Source organism: Columba livia, chromosome 10 (assembly GCF_036013475.1).
Source record: "Columba livia isolate bColLiv1 breed racing homer chromosome 10, bColLiv1.pat.W.v2, whole genome shotgun sequence".
In the NCBI taxonomy this organism is placed as follows: domain Eukaryota; kingdom Metazoa; phylum Chordata; class Aves; order Columbiformes; family Columbidae; genus Columba; species Columba livia.
The window spans coordinates 20,014,101-20,029,855 of NC_088611.1; the positions used below are offsets into that span (position 1 = coordinate 20,014,101).

The 15,755-nt window shown below is 47.9% G+C and overlaps 1 protein-coding gene across 14 annotated transcripts in view; it reads right to left on the bottom strand.

Moving 5' to 3' along the window:
* Nucleotides 1-1,388: 1,388 nt before the first annotated feature.
* The window catches only part of CHCHD6 (coiled-coil-helix-coiled-coil-helix domain containing 6), a 113,936-nt gene continuing 99,569 nt past the window's right edge, over nucleotides 1,389-15,755 (bottom strand). For 8 of the 14 annotated variants that reach the window (XM_065075663.1, XM_065075662.1, XM_065075665.1 and 5 more), the window contains 2 exons: nucleotides 6,151-6,213; nucleotides 1,389-1,909 (listed from right to left, as the gene is read on the bottom strand). In XM_065075663.1, coding sequence (XP_064931735.1) covers nucleotides 1,886-1,909; nucleotides 6,151-6,213 — 87 coding nt within the window. In that variant the 3' untranslated portion in view covers nucleotides 1,389-1,885. The remainder of the gene's footprint in view (nucleotides 1,910-6,150; nucleotides 6,214-15,755) is intronic. The other 6 variants (XM_065075669.1, XM_065075659.1, XM_065075667.1 and 3 more) reach the window with 1 other exon arrangement.

The following is a 15,755-nucleotide window of genomic DNA, read 5'->3' on the forward strand; positions in this document are numbered from 1 at the left end:
ATTAGCTGGAGATGTTACATTTATGATTTTATGGCTGATTTTTTCTCCCCTACCCTCTATGAATTGAGTTCACTGTCTGAACGATCACATCTGTTTATGTTCCACAGACACCTGCGTATCTTGAGATGACAGCAACTCCCTGAATGCTGTAATCAGTTATTTCTCAACAGAGGAATTGCCAATTTGGTAAATAAAGCTCATTATAAAACAACATGGAAATATATTGCAGTTGCCTAACAGAGAAAATTGTCCAGTGCCGCCAGATAATCAGCCCTGGCATCACAGTCCCCCCCAATTTAGGGCAGCTGAAATAATGACATGCAAATGACTCAGGCCAAAGCAACACTGGATGGGGGTAAGAGGAAAACGAGGAAAAGACAAAATAGGTACTTTTCAGAGCAGCAGTAATTTAAAGTCTAGTCAGGGATGGACCTCGGTGCTCCATATTTGTGCCTGCAGAGGCAGGGGTTCGGTGTCTCTGCAGAACCAGGCTCTCCCAAGCAGATCCCAAAGTCAGCACGACAGCAAAAGCCCACCCAGAACCGCTACAGATCTGAGGGCACCGAGTGCCCAGCGTTGGCTTGGAAAACTTGCCCTTCCTCCCCTGGGGACAACAAGTTTGATCTGCATGGAGATAAAACGGTGGAATTTTTGCAAAGATGAGCAAATACCGCTTCTGAGGAGGAAGAGGGTTGTGGCATCAGCACTCTGCAAGAAGGAAAGGCATTTTGTTGCTTTAATGAAGATGTAAAGCACTAAGTTGCTGCCTAAAAGAAAAGGAGACGAAGCAGAATATAACACAGCAAACAATTCTCAGCCCCCCTCATCCATTTTCATAAACAGTGCATTAAACTCTGACACGACCTCCAAAAATCCATGTTCACATTCTTCAGAAACTGTCAGATCCAGTCAGAGAGGACACCAACAGCAAATGCTGCCAGAGAAGCTTTAGCCAGTGAATCAATTTACCAAGGTAGACCTGCTCCCCCGGTTTGCTGACAGGTCTTTTGCAAATCTGCTGCACTTACCTCTATGAGGATGAAATGTCAGACAACACGGGTCCCGCTGTCCCTCGGCGGAGCAAGGAGAGGGCTCAGAACTGAGCATAAGGCTGGAAATGATGATAGTTTATGGCAGACAACGGCTTTTTCAGTATGATTCACCAACACCAGCTCCCTTCAGCCAGGACTCCGCACTCCTCCAAGTGCTTTCAAATAAGCCAAAGTCATTCAGCCCAGGACCAAAACGAACAAGTTCTGTGATTTATAAACTGTGACTTCAAATATTTCTATTCCCCACACTTGTTGGGAGTTTTTGTTGGCATGGGTAGGAGGCAGAAAACAGCAACGAACACACTCGTGGGACTGAAAGTATCTCACAGTACACGGTGACCATTAAACACTTTATTGTTTAGGAGGGAACCTTGGAAGGGAAGAAACACGCCTGCTGGTGTAACCAATGGGAGCATGCTAGGAACAATGAATCCTAACAAGCTAATCAGGGTTACTTCCAAATACTTTGGACCCCTTTCTCCAGAGCAAACAGACAAAGAAAACAGCTCTTGGAACTCAGATGTGGATTGGTGAACCCAAAACTCGCACAGGGTGAACCAGCTGTGCTGGAAATACCTGGGGTCAATATGAATCTTTACATTGTAATACAATAAAAAAGAAAACGGTAGCGTCTCCCTCTCCCAGAACCCCCCTCCCAACTCCAGAAACATCCAGAGAGAGCGATACATGCAGGCAATTAGAAGAAAAGTCACGTCGTCGTCTTGGACCGCGAAGGGCAGAAGGCACCGGGTTTGGTCAGGGTCTTACAGAAGGATGCTGGGGCTTCCAAGGGCATCTGTGGTCCCTGTCCGCTGCTCTTTGGTGGGTGATGTTTATCCAGAATTAACTAACAGCTCCTGGAGGAGAAAGGAGACAAAGGAAAACGTAGCAAGTTAATTATGCAGCTCTTGACATGGCACCGTTTCCTTCAGAAATGATGGAATAATGTTGGCAGGGTGCGAATCCCACAGACAAACCATCACGTTTCACCTGCTGTAAAACACAAGACACTCAAGGGGACAGAAGACTGCAGAAGCAAGAGAGCAGGTCATGATATCAAAGGCAAGACTGGTTCTGTGAACAAGAATATATGGTCTGTCGCAAATGATGGGGGTTTATAAATCCCACAGCCTACAGCAGGAGAGAAGGGCCACGGTCTCAGGGATAAATGCAGCTCCACGTTGAGTCCCAGCAGGACACAGGAGCGCTGGGATCAGACACGCACACACTGCTCGCTCATCCTGGAACGGGATCGATGGTAAGGGCGAGCACGAGAGGGGAGAGGAAGAAGGAGAGGGACTCGGAGAATGCAGAACTCCTGACGTGTTTGACAGCATTTATCCTCCTAAAATTCAATGCAAAATCACACCTACTTTGTCCCCACAGCAACCTCCTGTATCCTACAGGTATCTGCGTATAAGCTGTGGACTTCTGAGGGGTAGAAAGAACATGCAGCTTTTGACCTTTTTAGGATGAAGATTGCACAGCCTACCATGACCTCTTCTTATTTTTATCTTATCGCTCCTATAAAGTCAAAGAAGCCAAACCAACAATGCCATCAGCAGCGGATGAGAACACACCTGGCACCAGCTGTAACCCCTCTGTCCCGGATGATCCAGGGTATCGATGTTGGACCTGACTTCAAAACCTGGGTAAACCAGCTCTCGTGGATCAGCAACGGCGTCTTTATATCAAGGAAGTGCTGAATTGCAGAGGGTGAGCCCATTGACACGCCACTTTTTTCTCATGCTCTGGACAGGTGAAGTTCCATTTTGCAGAGCAGACAGTACTTACCCGTGTTTAAAGGATTCTGCTGAAGCCAAGTACAGAAAGACAACTGAAGAGCAAGCTGTATGTGGCCTCACCACCCATTTTTACCAGGGCTGTATTTGAGCTTGGTTCTACTCTCTAGACCACTCTTTCCTAGGAGAGAAGCTGTGCTTCCCTGGATGTGAATCAGGAAGGAGAATATCACCCAAAAATGAAGGTAGCACACTCGGCAATACCTGTCAGAAGCGAGGCTGTGATTCTGCACAAGAGGCCGATATTCGCTGCTGAACACCCGCAAGGTCAGCAGATTCAGTCTACATTGACCATGCACCTCCAAAGATAGCCCCATCTCCAACAACAATGAACTGGAAAAGCTTCAAAGGGCTCAAGAATAAAGAGAAAATTGTTTGCCAAATTATTTAGACAAAGCTTTTCTAGAAATCTGACAAACCAACCATCAATATTACTCAACTGACTCTAATTTCCCAGGTAATTTTTCTCATCATTAGTGACTTAAGGGCTTTGCACAGAGCCGTACATTTTAAAAACCCCAATAGCACTCACACAAATTGTCACGAGCGAAGCAGCAACAACTCGCAATCAATTTTGCAATAAAGTAATTTGCTGTATTCACACTGTAACACCTCATTGAAGTGTCGAGGAATGTTACATTTTGTGAAAAAGCCACTGACGTGGCCAATCTGTGGTTAACCCGTGCGGAAGATAGTAAAACCTTTTCTTTTAAGGAATTTTAAAGAATATCATAATTACACAATTTCATGTTCAAAATCGTAACTACATCTTCCTACTCATTCCAGGAGAAAACGCAAACAGCCAGCGCTTAACCTCAATCAGCTCTTTCCAGCCCAACCTACCCCCACGGAGCTGCAGGCTCACAAACCTTCCTCACGCCAAAAACATCAGGTTCCACCTCATCTTGGGTGACAAAACTTTCTCAAAACCTTGTGCAGAGTGAGCACTGGACACTCGGTACCAATGTCCTGTAGGAACCAAGGGACGCTGCTGTGACCAAAGGACGCAGGTGATGATAACATCGATCAGCCCACGCTGCTCCTCCTACAGTCACGTCTAAAACCAGCCTGTGCTGGATGGAGCGACTAATTCATAGAATCACAGAATCATTTTGGTTGGAAAAGCCCCTCAAGATCATTGAGTCCAACTGTTGCCCCCATCCCTGGCACTGCCCCATGTCCCTGAGAACCTCATGTCCGTCTGTCCAGCCCTCCAGGGATGGTGACTCCAGCACTGCCCTGGGCAGCCTGTTCCAATGCCCCACAGCCCTTTGGGGAAGAAATTGTTCCCAGATCCAACCTCAACCTCCCCTGGCGCAACTTGAGGCCGATTCCTCTCATCCTATCACACGTTACTTGGGAGAAGAGACCAACACCCTCCACGCTCCAACCTCCTTTCAGGCAGTTGTAGACAGCGAGGTCTCCCTTTCCTCCTCAGGGATACGGGGAGCCCATGAAGATTATGGGGTTGATGTTTCTCAGGACCTGAAGCACCCCCGGTACCCAACAGCCTGCGCAGAGGTGGCTTCCCCAGCTGTTTCAGACTTGCCTGCCCAGATGCCAAACCAGACCCCACAGCACAGACCACCACCATCCCAAACCCTCTCATACTGCTAAAGGTTCAATTTACAACAAAAGCGAAGCCAGAGTCCAGTCCCTGGCTGGCTGGGAACCCATACTGCTCTGCATCTTCTGCAGAACCCGCCGTGTGGTGCAGACACAATTAACAGCTAACGATGCCGGAGAACAGAGGTCTCCTCTGCCAGATCCCGCAGGATCACCAGCACCACACGCTGCACAGCGCAGGATCCATAGGCTTTGTGGTCTGTTAGCCCATCGGATAAGTCTACGCTGTGTAGAATACGCATATAATCGTTTTCACTGTTCCTAGGCCATCAGTTTATAAACCTGTGGCTAGCTACTTAAAAGCACAGTTGCATCGATTTCATGCCTCACATGCTGTGTAATAGCATGGAAACATGCCATATCTTTAAGACTAAACCCATTCTTTGCTAAGCCAGCCATTTACACCAGCGTTTTAATTCCACCTAGCATTACAAGCATGCCGATGCAGATCTGACACCCCTTCATTTCCTTCCAGCCTGGAATCCTACCTGCAAGATGCCACCAGGTTGCTACACTTACCTGGAGCAGAAAGAGCCAGGAAAGGGACGGAGAAGCCTTTACCTCTCCTACCTGACCTTACCATCGTGTGTGCACCAGGCAGGTTGCATATGCAACAAGTCCAAGCAGCTCGCAATCACAAGCTGCTCCCACATGACAAGATGCTCCCAATTAATCAAGTTGAGGCTCAGCCTGAAGAAATTTGGTGGCTCATCACAAAATAACTGCCCCATGGTTGGTGTTAGCTGGTCTCTGCTGCAGCCGTAGCAGAAGAATCACTCGCTAAACAAGCATCCTCAGAGCGTGCACCGCACACTTGCTCTGATGAGAAGGAATGGTGTCCTCACGCAGGGAAGACTTTTAATGCCACTGCCAATGCATGGCAGGTAGGCAACATGTTCCAGTCTCTACGTGCTCCAGCCCGGCGCTTCTGCATATGAATAGTGTCCACACAAAGGTGATTCCTCACAGCTGTGGCTGCAGCACAAACAGCAATGGCAATCTGTTCAGTCCTGACAGCAAAGCCCAATGCAGGGTATGCAGGGCTCCCCTCCACGCCGCTCCTGGCAAGCGGGACCCACTAACCCGTGCTCTTCCACCACGGTGAGACCCCACTCAGGAACCAACAGTGGTCAAATTTGGCCGGCTGCTCAGCCAACACAGCCCGTCACTGTGCAGCACACCCGGGGAAGCCAGCAGCTTTCCAGTTCTGGTTGCAGTTGAGTGAGGAGAACGGGTTGAGCTCTGCAAGTAGATCCACTCCACACATCTCACCCGGGCTGAGAAGGGAGTCCAGTCAACACCCAACACCGAGGCCTCAGTTCCAGCATCAGGGCAAGCAAGTCTCTGCAAGATTTTCTAACGTGTCGCTCCCTCCTCTTCCTCCCTTTCCTCCTCCATCCATCTACATCCCGGTGCAGGAGCTCGGGGCCGCCTGGCGAGCCCGCAGCATCCTCTCCGCCTCCCGCCGTGGCCGGCCAGCTCTGCACCACGGCTCCCGGCCAGGGCAGGAACCTCCCTCCTTCAAAGCCCAGATCCCAAAGAACTTCCTCCCACAGCGTTTGCCAGAGACGCTGTTTGCCAAGCCTCAGCTGCGCTCAGACTTATTTATTTAACCAGCCTTTAGTCTCAGGGGGTAAACCCTGTAAGTTTTCCTCCAGCGAGTGCCTTACCTTTGTTCCAATACTCCTTTCAGCAGTCGCGCCACGGCGCTCGCACATCTGGGCGCTGTGTAGCTATGAAGAAATCAGAAAGCAGATCCCCATGATAAATGACTCGGCACATTTGGAGTGTCAGTGACAAAGTAGAAATTAATCTCCATAGTTCCTAGTTCCCTGCCGTGTGCCGGCAGCTCTTTCCAACCCAGAACACCTGTTGGCGCACACCAGACTGCAGTAACACGACCGCACAACTTTTTCCTCTCAGTCTGGGAAGAGACACTAACGAAATACAAAAATCCTGACCTGTCCTAAGACGGGTGTTCAAGGCCTTTCCACTGGATAAGGCATTTGTTGCAGGGCTATTAGCACCCCAAAGTGCTGCAAGGGACATTGGAGTCACTGTGGTTTGATGTATGCTGTAGGTATTTTTTGGTTATGTGCAATTTGTTCTGTTACATTCTGGGTATTGGCTATTTTGTGGAGCAGCTGTGCTGACTAATGGCTCACAGCACTTCTGTGCCATATAGTTATTGCACAGAAAAGCCTCTGTCTCTCTCATCCTTCAGGAGTCCAACAGTTGCTGTCCTTGGGTTTGGAATAAGAAGGGGCAGGAGTATGCCTGGCAGCAACGAAAAAACATTAATTCAAAAAGCTATGAAGAGAGTTTTGTTTTCTCTCTTCTCTGTACCGGCGTTAATAGCTTTGCAAAGCAGAGAAGTTCACCCGATGACTTCTTGGCTACTTCCCCAGATGGCGTCTCCAAAGCTGGCTTGACAGCAGAAAAGACGCCTTTCAAAAAACTCACCAGACACATTGTCAGAACACCCCAGAAAGTGCTTTCACGTGGAAGTCCCCTGCTCTACACACCCCACCAACAGAGAGCACGGAACAGAAACAGTTTTTCTGGCTTCCTCTCCCCCCTCCTCACCCTCTTTTGACTCAAAAAGAGCCAACACGCTGTTTGCTTTGCTCTGCTTTGACACCTCCCATCGCTCCGCATCCCCCCGCGAGGAAGCTATTTACCAGCGCAACTAATTTCTAGCTGTTCTGAGACTCACCTGTTTGTTCATGCATTATAATACTGATTTCCTCCAGACAATTGTTCTGATCATCACTCTAACTCGCAGAGAGCTCCCGTCATCCGCCTTGCTTAACAGGAAAATGTTTTTGCCACTGACTGAGCAGCTCTGCACTCACCAGACTACACAAAAAACTCATCCCAGCTGGGGGGCTGCATCTCCCCGCTGAGCCGGTAGCCCCAGACATCGCAGTAGGGAACGCGCTCGGTGCTTCTGACTTTGGATGTGTGCTAGAAAATACCGGGGCCAGGAGGAACAAACAGCACTCCACAAAGGGCCGCTGCTGAAAGGATGGCTGTTAATTAATTGGCGTACAAAGCGAGGGCGGTTTTTTTGTTCAATCAATGTTAATTGCATTTAATCTCGTTCTCACCATTAAGAAAAGCCACCGGGCCAGGCTGATGTTGCTGGTGCCTGACACGCGGATTCCACCCACGTTTGGGAGGCAGGAGGAGAAAAGCGGTGGGAAGAAAGGAAATAACCCTTCCTCGCCCCTTCTGCATCACTGCACAATTTCATTGGGCCTGTTCCATTATTTAAACAATTTTTGTTTTCCAATAACATTACAGAGGAGCTCAAAGGACGAAAATCAGACACGGAGCATTTCACTACTAGTTATTCTTGCTCTCCTGGGTACCAGCTTAGGGCTTTGCTAACCTGCACAGCCCTGCCTATTCTGCTTCTGTAAAGGACTGAAATACAGAAAAATCTCTTATGTAAAGTGGTGTCTGCTTCTTAGTCCCAGACTGGTCCCAACAGACCTGCCAGTGCTGCTCAACATGAGCTGCAAGCGCCGCCTGCCACCTCCCATCAGCTCCAACAAAGTCCTTCTCCTCACCTTGCTCCTGACCACAGCTCAACCACGCGCCCACGGACGCTGAGGTCTGTCTGTCTCCAACATCTTGTAACGCAAAATAATATTTGCTGTTAAACAACCTCTGACCCAATTTGCCTTGTAAGTCAGAGCATATTTGAAGCCTGAACTTCCCAGGTGAGCCACAAGTGGATCCGCCCGTGATTTGGCTCTGATTTGAGGACTGTGCTGCTCTGCCCGGCCACCTGCTTGGGGAACGGGAGCGATGCTCCCGGAGTCAGTCCTGGAGCCAGCGGGGCAGCTTTTGCAGCACAGAAAGCCCAAGGCAGCAGATTTTATGGGCTCATGGCTTCTGCGAGTGCTTTGTGTTGTTCCAAATCAGCATCAAAAACAATAACAATTGAGACCGGGCTCTGTCGGCACCTTTTCCCCTGTGGCAGCACACACCGCTTGCCCGAGGCCGATGCTGCAGTTTATCGTAGATTTTCGTTATCCCTCGACAAGCGTTGGTCCTGTTGCTTCTCACCGCGCAAAGTGGACACATCACGAGTGCCGTGAAGGACTGGCTGAGTTTTAAGTGGTCTGAAATGGCTCCACTAGGCTCGGTCAAGATTGCTTTAAAATCATTTCCCATTAGGACTGTGACCCCCTCTCTTTACAGCCAGCATAATGACTCTACCTCAGCGGAAGATAATTACATCCCGCTATCTATACACATCAGAAAGTCGACACTACAAACACTACGGCGCCTTTCTGGAACGAGCGAGAGAAGGCAACACAGGAGGAAAAGGAGATAACGCTGGATGCCTCTTCATCCCGCAACTGGAGCCACCCCAAGCGTTTCTCAAGCTCGTGGATTAGCCCCTGGGAGGGATAAAGGGATCCAGAAGGCACAGAGTGTTTCTAAAGCAGAACAACGACAACTTGTACAAATCCAGCTCTGGTTTTGTGAGGATTAAAATGAACTTCACCCAACTGTGAATATCTATTTCCAGAGCCAAAAGGAATGGCAAACCACTTACTGATGCAACAGTATTTCATTATTTCAAACTCTAAGCTCAACGCTTCCAAAAATTAAGGACAGGCAACAGTCGTGGTATTGCTGGGGTTTAACTGCTAAACTGCCAAGCTGTGCTCTGAGCACAACGTAATGAAACAGTATATAATAAACAAATAAGGGCAACTTCTTCCTACTCTCATTCCTGCTCTTGCTACCAGCCCCCAGGATAATCAGTGGGAAAGTAAAAGGGAAAAATAAACCCAGAAGCCAAGAGATTTTGAATTAAGTTGTATAAATGACCTGTTACCTCCTAACACAAGGAAGAAAGAAATGCAATAACTACCTGCAAAGCCATTCCAGTATTTCGGATTAAATGGATTACAGAAATGGAAAGTACATGATGCAAGATGTTATAAAACAAGACGCCAGGAAAGTGCAGGAATTTGAATCAGGCTGGCAAATGATCCCTGCAGACTATTGAGGAAAATTAATAGAGAGAAGGGGTAGAGAAAGGATACAGTAAGAACAGACTGATGAACGCTGTTGTTAGGACCTGTAAATTCAGGATGTCAGACTTCCACTTAAATCTGCTTCAGTCCTGGAACAAAAATAACAAACCCTACTGCTAAAAAGCACTAGAAGTAGAGAAGTCAGCTATGCCAAGCCTTATTTCAGGATAGGTTTCCCCTGTGCATCCCTCAAGATCGAAGTTTGTGACTTTAATTATTCCTGGAACATTGTGTATGTAGGGATTCAATGCAGGGATTACTAGCAGGATCCTTGTTATAAGTGCCACTTCTCAAACAAATTACACTTCACTGAATGTCAGCAACATACACAAGAAAACAAATTAGATAAAGGCGGCAGGACGGCAAGATACAGATCTGGCGCAAGGAAATTTCACAAGGTCACCCAGAAAAATAAAGACACTTAGAATATAAACTCCTACAACGTTTCCAATTCCACAGAACATTAAAGCTCCATGTGACCCAGACACAAATACCCCTTCAATACACCAGTGACTCCAGTCTGAGACTGAGCCAGCGCTCTGCTGAAGAAATGCCGTCAGAGCGGGGGTGGAGGAGGAGATGGGAGATAGAAAGAGCAACCCCAGTTGTCCTCTGAACCCCTGGTGATCACCCCACCCCACCCCCGGTTGAACACGACAAACAAGGGATGCCAGGCAGACAGGATGGCACTTGGTTTGGAGACAGAGCCGGCAGCTCCTTCGCAAGCCGATCCCAACTTTACATTCGGCGTTTTGCCTTTCCAGATCCACATCCCGGAACAGACCATTAACCTGCACCGGTTCTAACGAGCGTGTCGTTAACTCTGGGAATTTCCATGGAGATGGAAGCACAGGAAAGTCCAGTCCTTGGGGAAGGCGCAAAGAGCTGCTGAGAACACTTTCCCAACACTCAACTACGGCACCGGGCGGTGGAGATGGGACCTCAAGAGTGGTTGTTAAATACTCACCCTGGGGATTTCACCCATCACTTGAGAGTGTTACTAAACCCAGCCCTTTTCCCAAGCCTACAGGGAGGTAAGCCCGGCCTGGAAGGCACAAACAGGAGTCTTAGGCGCTGTGGTCAGACTCCTCCCAACTTCACCCAGCAGCTGTAAATAAATCCTCATCTCGGTTTCTCTTTCTGTACAGAAGAGTAATGCTACTTACCAGCCACACAGAGCTACGATGATTATTCACCAGCGGAAGATGCTAAAGAAACGCAGGAAAAAACAAATAATAAAAAACCCACACACAGTTCTCAAGGGATCTCACCTTTGAATTTAGGCTTCAGAGGAAATCTGGTGCTCTGTCCTGTCCTGCCCTGCTTTAGCAGGTTCCTGCACTGCATAAAGACATCTCCTCTCCAGGTTGGGGTAGCACATCCACATTTAAAGTACAGCTCACTCCTATCTAGTCCAGCTTCATATCCCAAGCACAGAGGCAGGCAGAGACAACTTCTCCAGATATCCTTTTTCTATGCCTAATTGTATTTCTGCTCAGTGATACAGCGAAATTCCACGCAGAAGTATTATGAGCTTGACTGACTTTATTTGTTTAACAGTTCACATTTTCATTAAACTGTTGCTCTTCGGCAGCCAGTAATTTTATTTGTGTGATAGCCGTATTCATCTCACCCGTATGGGAGTAGATGTCGCTCTCCTTTTTTTCTGGCAAAAGAGGCAAAAATCAGCAATGATATCAAAAATGATAGAGCCAAGAGAAGACTGGGAATTCTGTCTGTTTGCAGATAGGTGTGGGATGGAATTCTACCTATTTTTGTGAAACATCTCTGAAAGACTAGATAGTAAAGAAACTATAGGTAGATTAAAAAAACCCCAACCAAATGGTTTACTACCTCCACTGCCCAGCTACAAAACCAAAAATTGAAATATCTTTGAGCAGAATCAGCCCCTTTGACTCAGCACTGCAACTGTTCTGCACCAGCAGCTTATTGCTGACTGAGCGTTTATGGTATTTAAGTATCAGATTTGAAAGAATTAATTACGCGTCTAACTCTGGCCAATCTTGAAGTATCTTGAAATATCTGGTCCCAGGAGCTGCACGATCTGATTGTATCACAAGGCAGCGAAGCCTGGTTGGTTGGCTCACACCGAGCCCCAATTAAACAACCCTCTGCCAAGCTCAGGCAACCAGACAGAGAAATAACAGGCGCTTTTGAAATGTTAATGACCTGAACGGAGACATTCAAATGACTCAACCACACCTCTTAGAGGTTTCCGAAGTCACCCGAGAAACCCTAAACATTTCAATCTGCCGCTCCCCTCGCGCACCATCCAGCAGTGAGGAAAGCTGGGTCAGGAATCCACGGTCCGGGCAGCACAACGCTGGGTGTTCCTGGGGGCACGACACCCGAACTGGAACAGAAAGGCCACGGAGATGTTCAGTTACGCATTTCCCAAGCACAGGTACGCCCAGGCACGATGCTGTGTGCCCAGCCCTGGACGCAGGAGCCGGCGCAGTCGGTGTCTCAGCAGGACGGATTTGTTCCGAGGAGCTGCCCACCGGCACCGACACAACCCATGCAATTAAGAGAACGGCAGATAAGATGCCCTGCATGGATCTGCGCAAACAAAGGGAGAACGGTGAACACCCGGAGATGCGTCTTTATTTCTCAATCAATGTCTCCTCCTGTGTAAATTCCAAATCCTTCTTTCAAGATTAAAAACCTTTACCAAGCTCAGCATTTCTCCAGCTCCTTCCTGTCCCTTTCTCTCTTCAGAGGGCATACTGGTGGAATACCAGATGCCGGAATAAGCCACAAAATCCTCCTAAATAATTATCTCCCATCTCCTCCACTGCAGATTTATAGTCCTGCATCTGTGTCAGGACGGAGACCTGCTTCCATCTGTCTGAAACACATCCTTTACCAAGAGGACCTAAAGGTGGAATGTTGAATGGGAGCATTTGAAAACATATTAAGAGACTGGAAAAGAAAGCGATGGTTTATAAGTGCGCTCTTCACTTGTCTTGTGGACGCTGCTCAAGTGGAGGGGGAGCTTTTTTTTTTCTAAAAGAAAATATGACAAATGATGCTGGTCCCACCTTGTAATTGCCCTCAGTGCGCAGCGTGTCTGTTCATGACAGATACCAGCGCAGCTGCTTAGGTGTCTGTTTATCTGCTAGGAAAGTATTGTCTGTTTGGAACCAACTCATCCTAAAGCAGCAGCCCTAGAGCGGGAGAGAGAAAAGGGACGGGGAAAGAGAGATGAGGGAGCTGTCGACTGGGAATACGTCCACGCTTCTGCTGCAAAGGTTCTGGCAAAAAGCAAACGTTGTATTTGGTTTTAGCTACGTCTCTCCTCCCCCCTCCTAGACTATTCTTTCCTAGTGTCACTCAACACGTCTTTACACCCTCTTCCCACAAAGACCTCACCACTAAGAGACATTTCATTTCATCCTTGCAACCTGTGGCAAGAAAACAAGCCCACAGCCTTCTGCCACGGGTCTGTGCCAGCGCACGGGAGCTCGCGGGTCCCAACCTGAGCAGTTTGCAGTTGAAGATAGGTAAAATTGTAATAGAAAACAAAGCACAGAGGATGGGAAAAGAGAGAGAGATAAAGGGAGAAAGAAAGGACAAGAAAAAGCAATCAAAGGATATTTATATTTTGTGTTTAAAGAGACTTTAAGCAGGAACTTGCCAATTTTCTGCAGCCGGGATTAGAACAGAACAAACTCAAACACTTCGTCCTTCTGCAGAGCCCTCCGAGCAATTTCACTCTCCACAAAATGGCCAATATAGAAAGAAGCTCATAAATCCCCGTGACGTAAGTAACTTCACATTACTCTTGGGGAAACAGAGGCAGGGACGGATTCATTAATCCAAATAAATGAACCTGTGAAACAGCCCGGATTTCTGAATCCCCACAAAGTCCCACACTGGAAACAGCACCCAGGGTCCAGTGATTTCCATGCCATACTACCCAGCACAAACAAAGCAAAACACTTGAACAGATGAGAATGTTTTTAGAGAAGAAAAGCACAGTCATTAACCACACCTGCCCCAGCCAGGTAGTATACATTCTTATTAAAACATGTTTTATGACTTCAAAATGCCTCCCACCATTCCACCCGTTGCATCGCTCACACCGAAGACCAAGGTCACGCCTGTAAGACGCCGCCTCGGAAACCTGCTGAATAACAGAGAGCTGCACGACCTGTCTGAGCAGGCGGGGACGTATTCCGGCGCTCAGCACCACCCGGCTCGGCCTGTCGGTTCTACCCAACCCAGAGAGGTTAGGGCTGGCTTTGATATCTCATCCTTAATCTGCAGCCCAGGCGTATCCTGAGAGGATGTTGCTACGGGCTGGTGCTCTGCTTAACGAATGCAACTTCCATGTGTGTCCAGAAGAAAGCTGGGTCTTTTAAAGCTATTTAGATAGTTACATATACACAAAGAACTTTACAAGACATTTATGCTAAAGAATTGTTAGAACCAGCACTGAATTGAAGACTTGACTTTCAAGACAAGCAACTCTCCCTTAATATTTTTTATTGTGGGTGGGGTTTCTTTGTTTTGAAAATAACAAAATTCCACATGTGAGATTATATCAGTCAGTTGAACTTAAATGTGTTTGGTAGTTGCCATTACTGTGACTTAAAACTGAGACTTGCATTTAGAAAGCTCAGTATTTATTGTCTCCCCAAGACTGAAGTTCATGGAAAGCCTGGCTGTTCCTGCAGGCAGAAGGTTAATCCTACCACCTCTTACCCACCATCACCCCCCAGCCAGATCCTGAGTGGATCTACCGGTGGCCACCAAAGCACTGGCCCTGGATGATGCTGCCCAAAGGCCTCTGAGCCAAACACCAGCCAGACGGAGCTTTTCAAGCAGCCTGGGAAGGAACCTCAGGTGTGCAAATGCACATACACACCCCCCAGCCAAGCCCGCATGGGGGGACGGGCCGGTCACTCCATTTGCTTTTCCATTTGTCCCACTCTACTTACTGCAGCGCTCGAACAGACAACCTGCTCCCCTTTCATCTGCTCCGCGGTGGCCATTTCTCCCGAGCTGCCCATCATTTCCTTATCAAGCAGTAAAAACGTAGGATCACTGGAGACACAGCTCAGCCTTGCTGAGATTTCACTCTCTCAGCGGGTTGTAAATGCCCCTATAATGTTGGCTTTTTTAATCTTGTGTTATTATTACCCGCGGCTGCCATTCAGCCCGTCGAGAATAAAGCGCCGAGGCTTTCAGGGCCCACACAATGGCTCTGTGCATTTGGACGAACAATACTCCTGTGTTTCAGCTTTATTGGAAACCGTTCTGTTGTGGGAGTCTGACCGCGTGTGTCCCTCCGCTCGGGCAACGCAGAGGAGCGTGTGCCTACCACTTCAGCGCTGATTTCGGGAGCACGTGCCTCCGCCGCTGCCTATGGAACCTATGAACACATGCAAGCCCGGTGCATCCCCACAAACCTATGTAGGGACAGAAATACGAGCTTGCAGAGCCAGCCAGTCTCCTCTATAGATCAACGGGGGGGTAACAAAGCTGAACGGTGCCCCCTCCGTGAATAATCACGTTCATCTTCTGCGCGAACGGTGTTGCTGGCTCTCGTTGAAGTCTGATGATATACAGCGTAGCTATGAAAATGTCAAAGCTCCGCTTCCCAGAGTCATGTTCTTACATGAAATCTTGGCTTTCGCTTAAAACTAAAGAGCCTGAGATCCTGGTGTTTGCAAGGCAGGCTGGAAAAGTGGAACAACCGAAAAAGTACGAATTAGAATGCACGTGAGATTTGAAAGACGCGGGGCTTTTCTAATTTGGGGATACTGTTTGTTTTGGTCGGTTCGTTGTTGTTTGCAGGGGGCACTGCAGATGTGTGAACTCTTACAGAGCTGCAAATATTCCCTTGTTCAGGAAAATGAGCCGCACTGCACACTCTTCACATATCCAAAACCCATGAGAGAAGCCAGAAACTCCTCCAAAACCACAAGGTTAACTTGTAGAACTGTTTAGAAATGCACTGGGGTTATTTAATTTGCCTTCTGGTTTTAAGCACCTGAATCACACTCTCATACCGCTGCTGTCTAGGCGGGAGGGCTAAAGTATTTAGTTTTGTTTATTCCTTCCTTTTTCTTGAATAAAAAAAGAGAACAAAGATTCTCGTGTACTTGTAAAACTTCAGGAACAACTCCACAAAACTAGGGCAATAGAAAACATGCCAAATACTTGAAGGCTTGGCAACAACGAGAGCC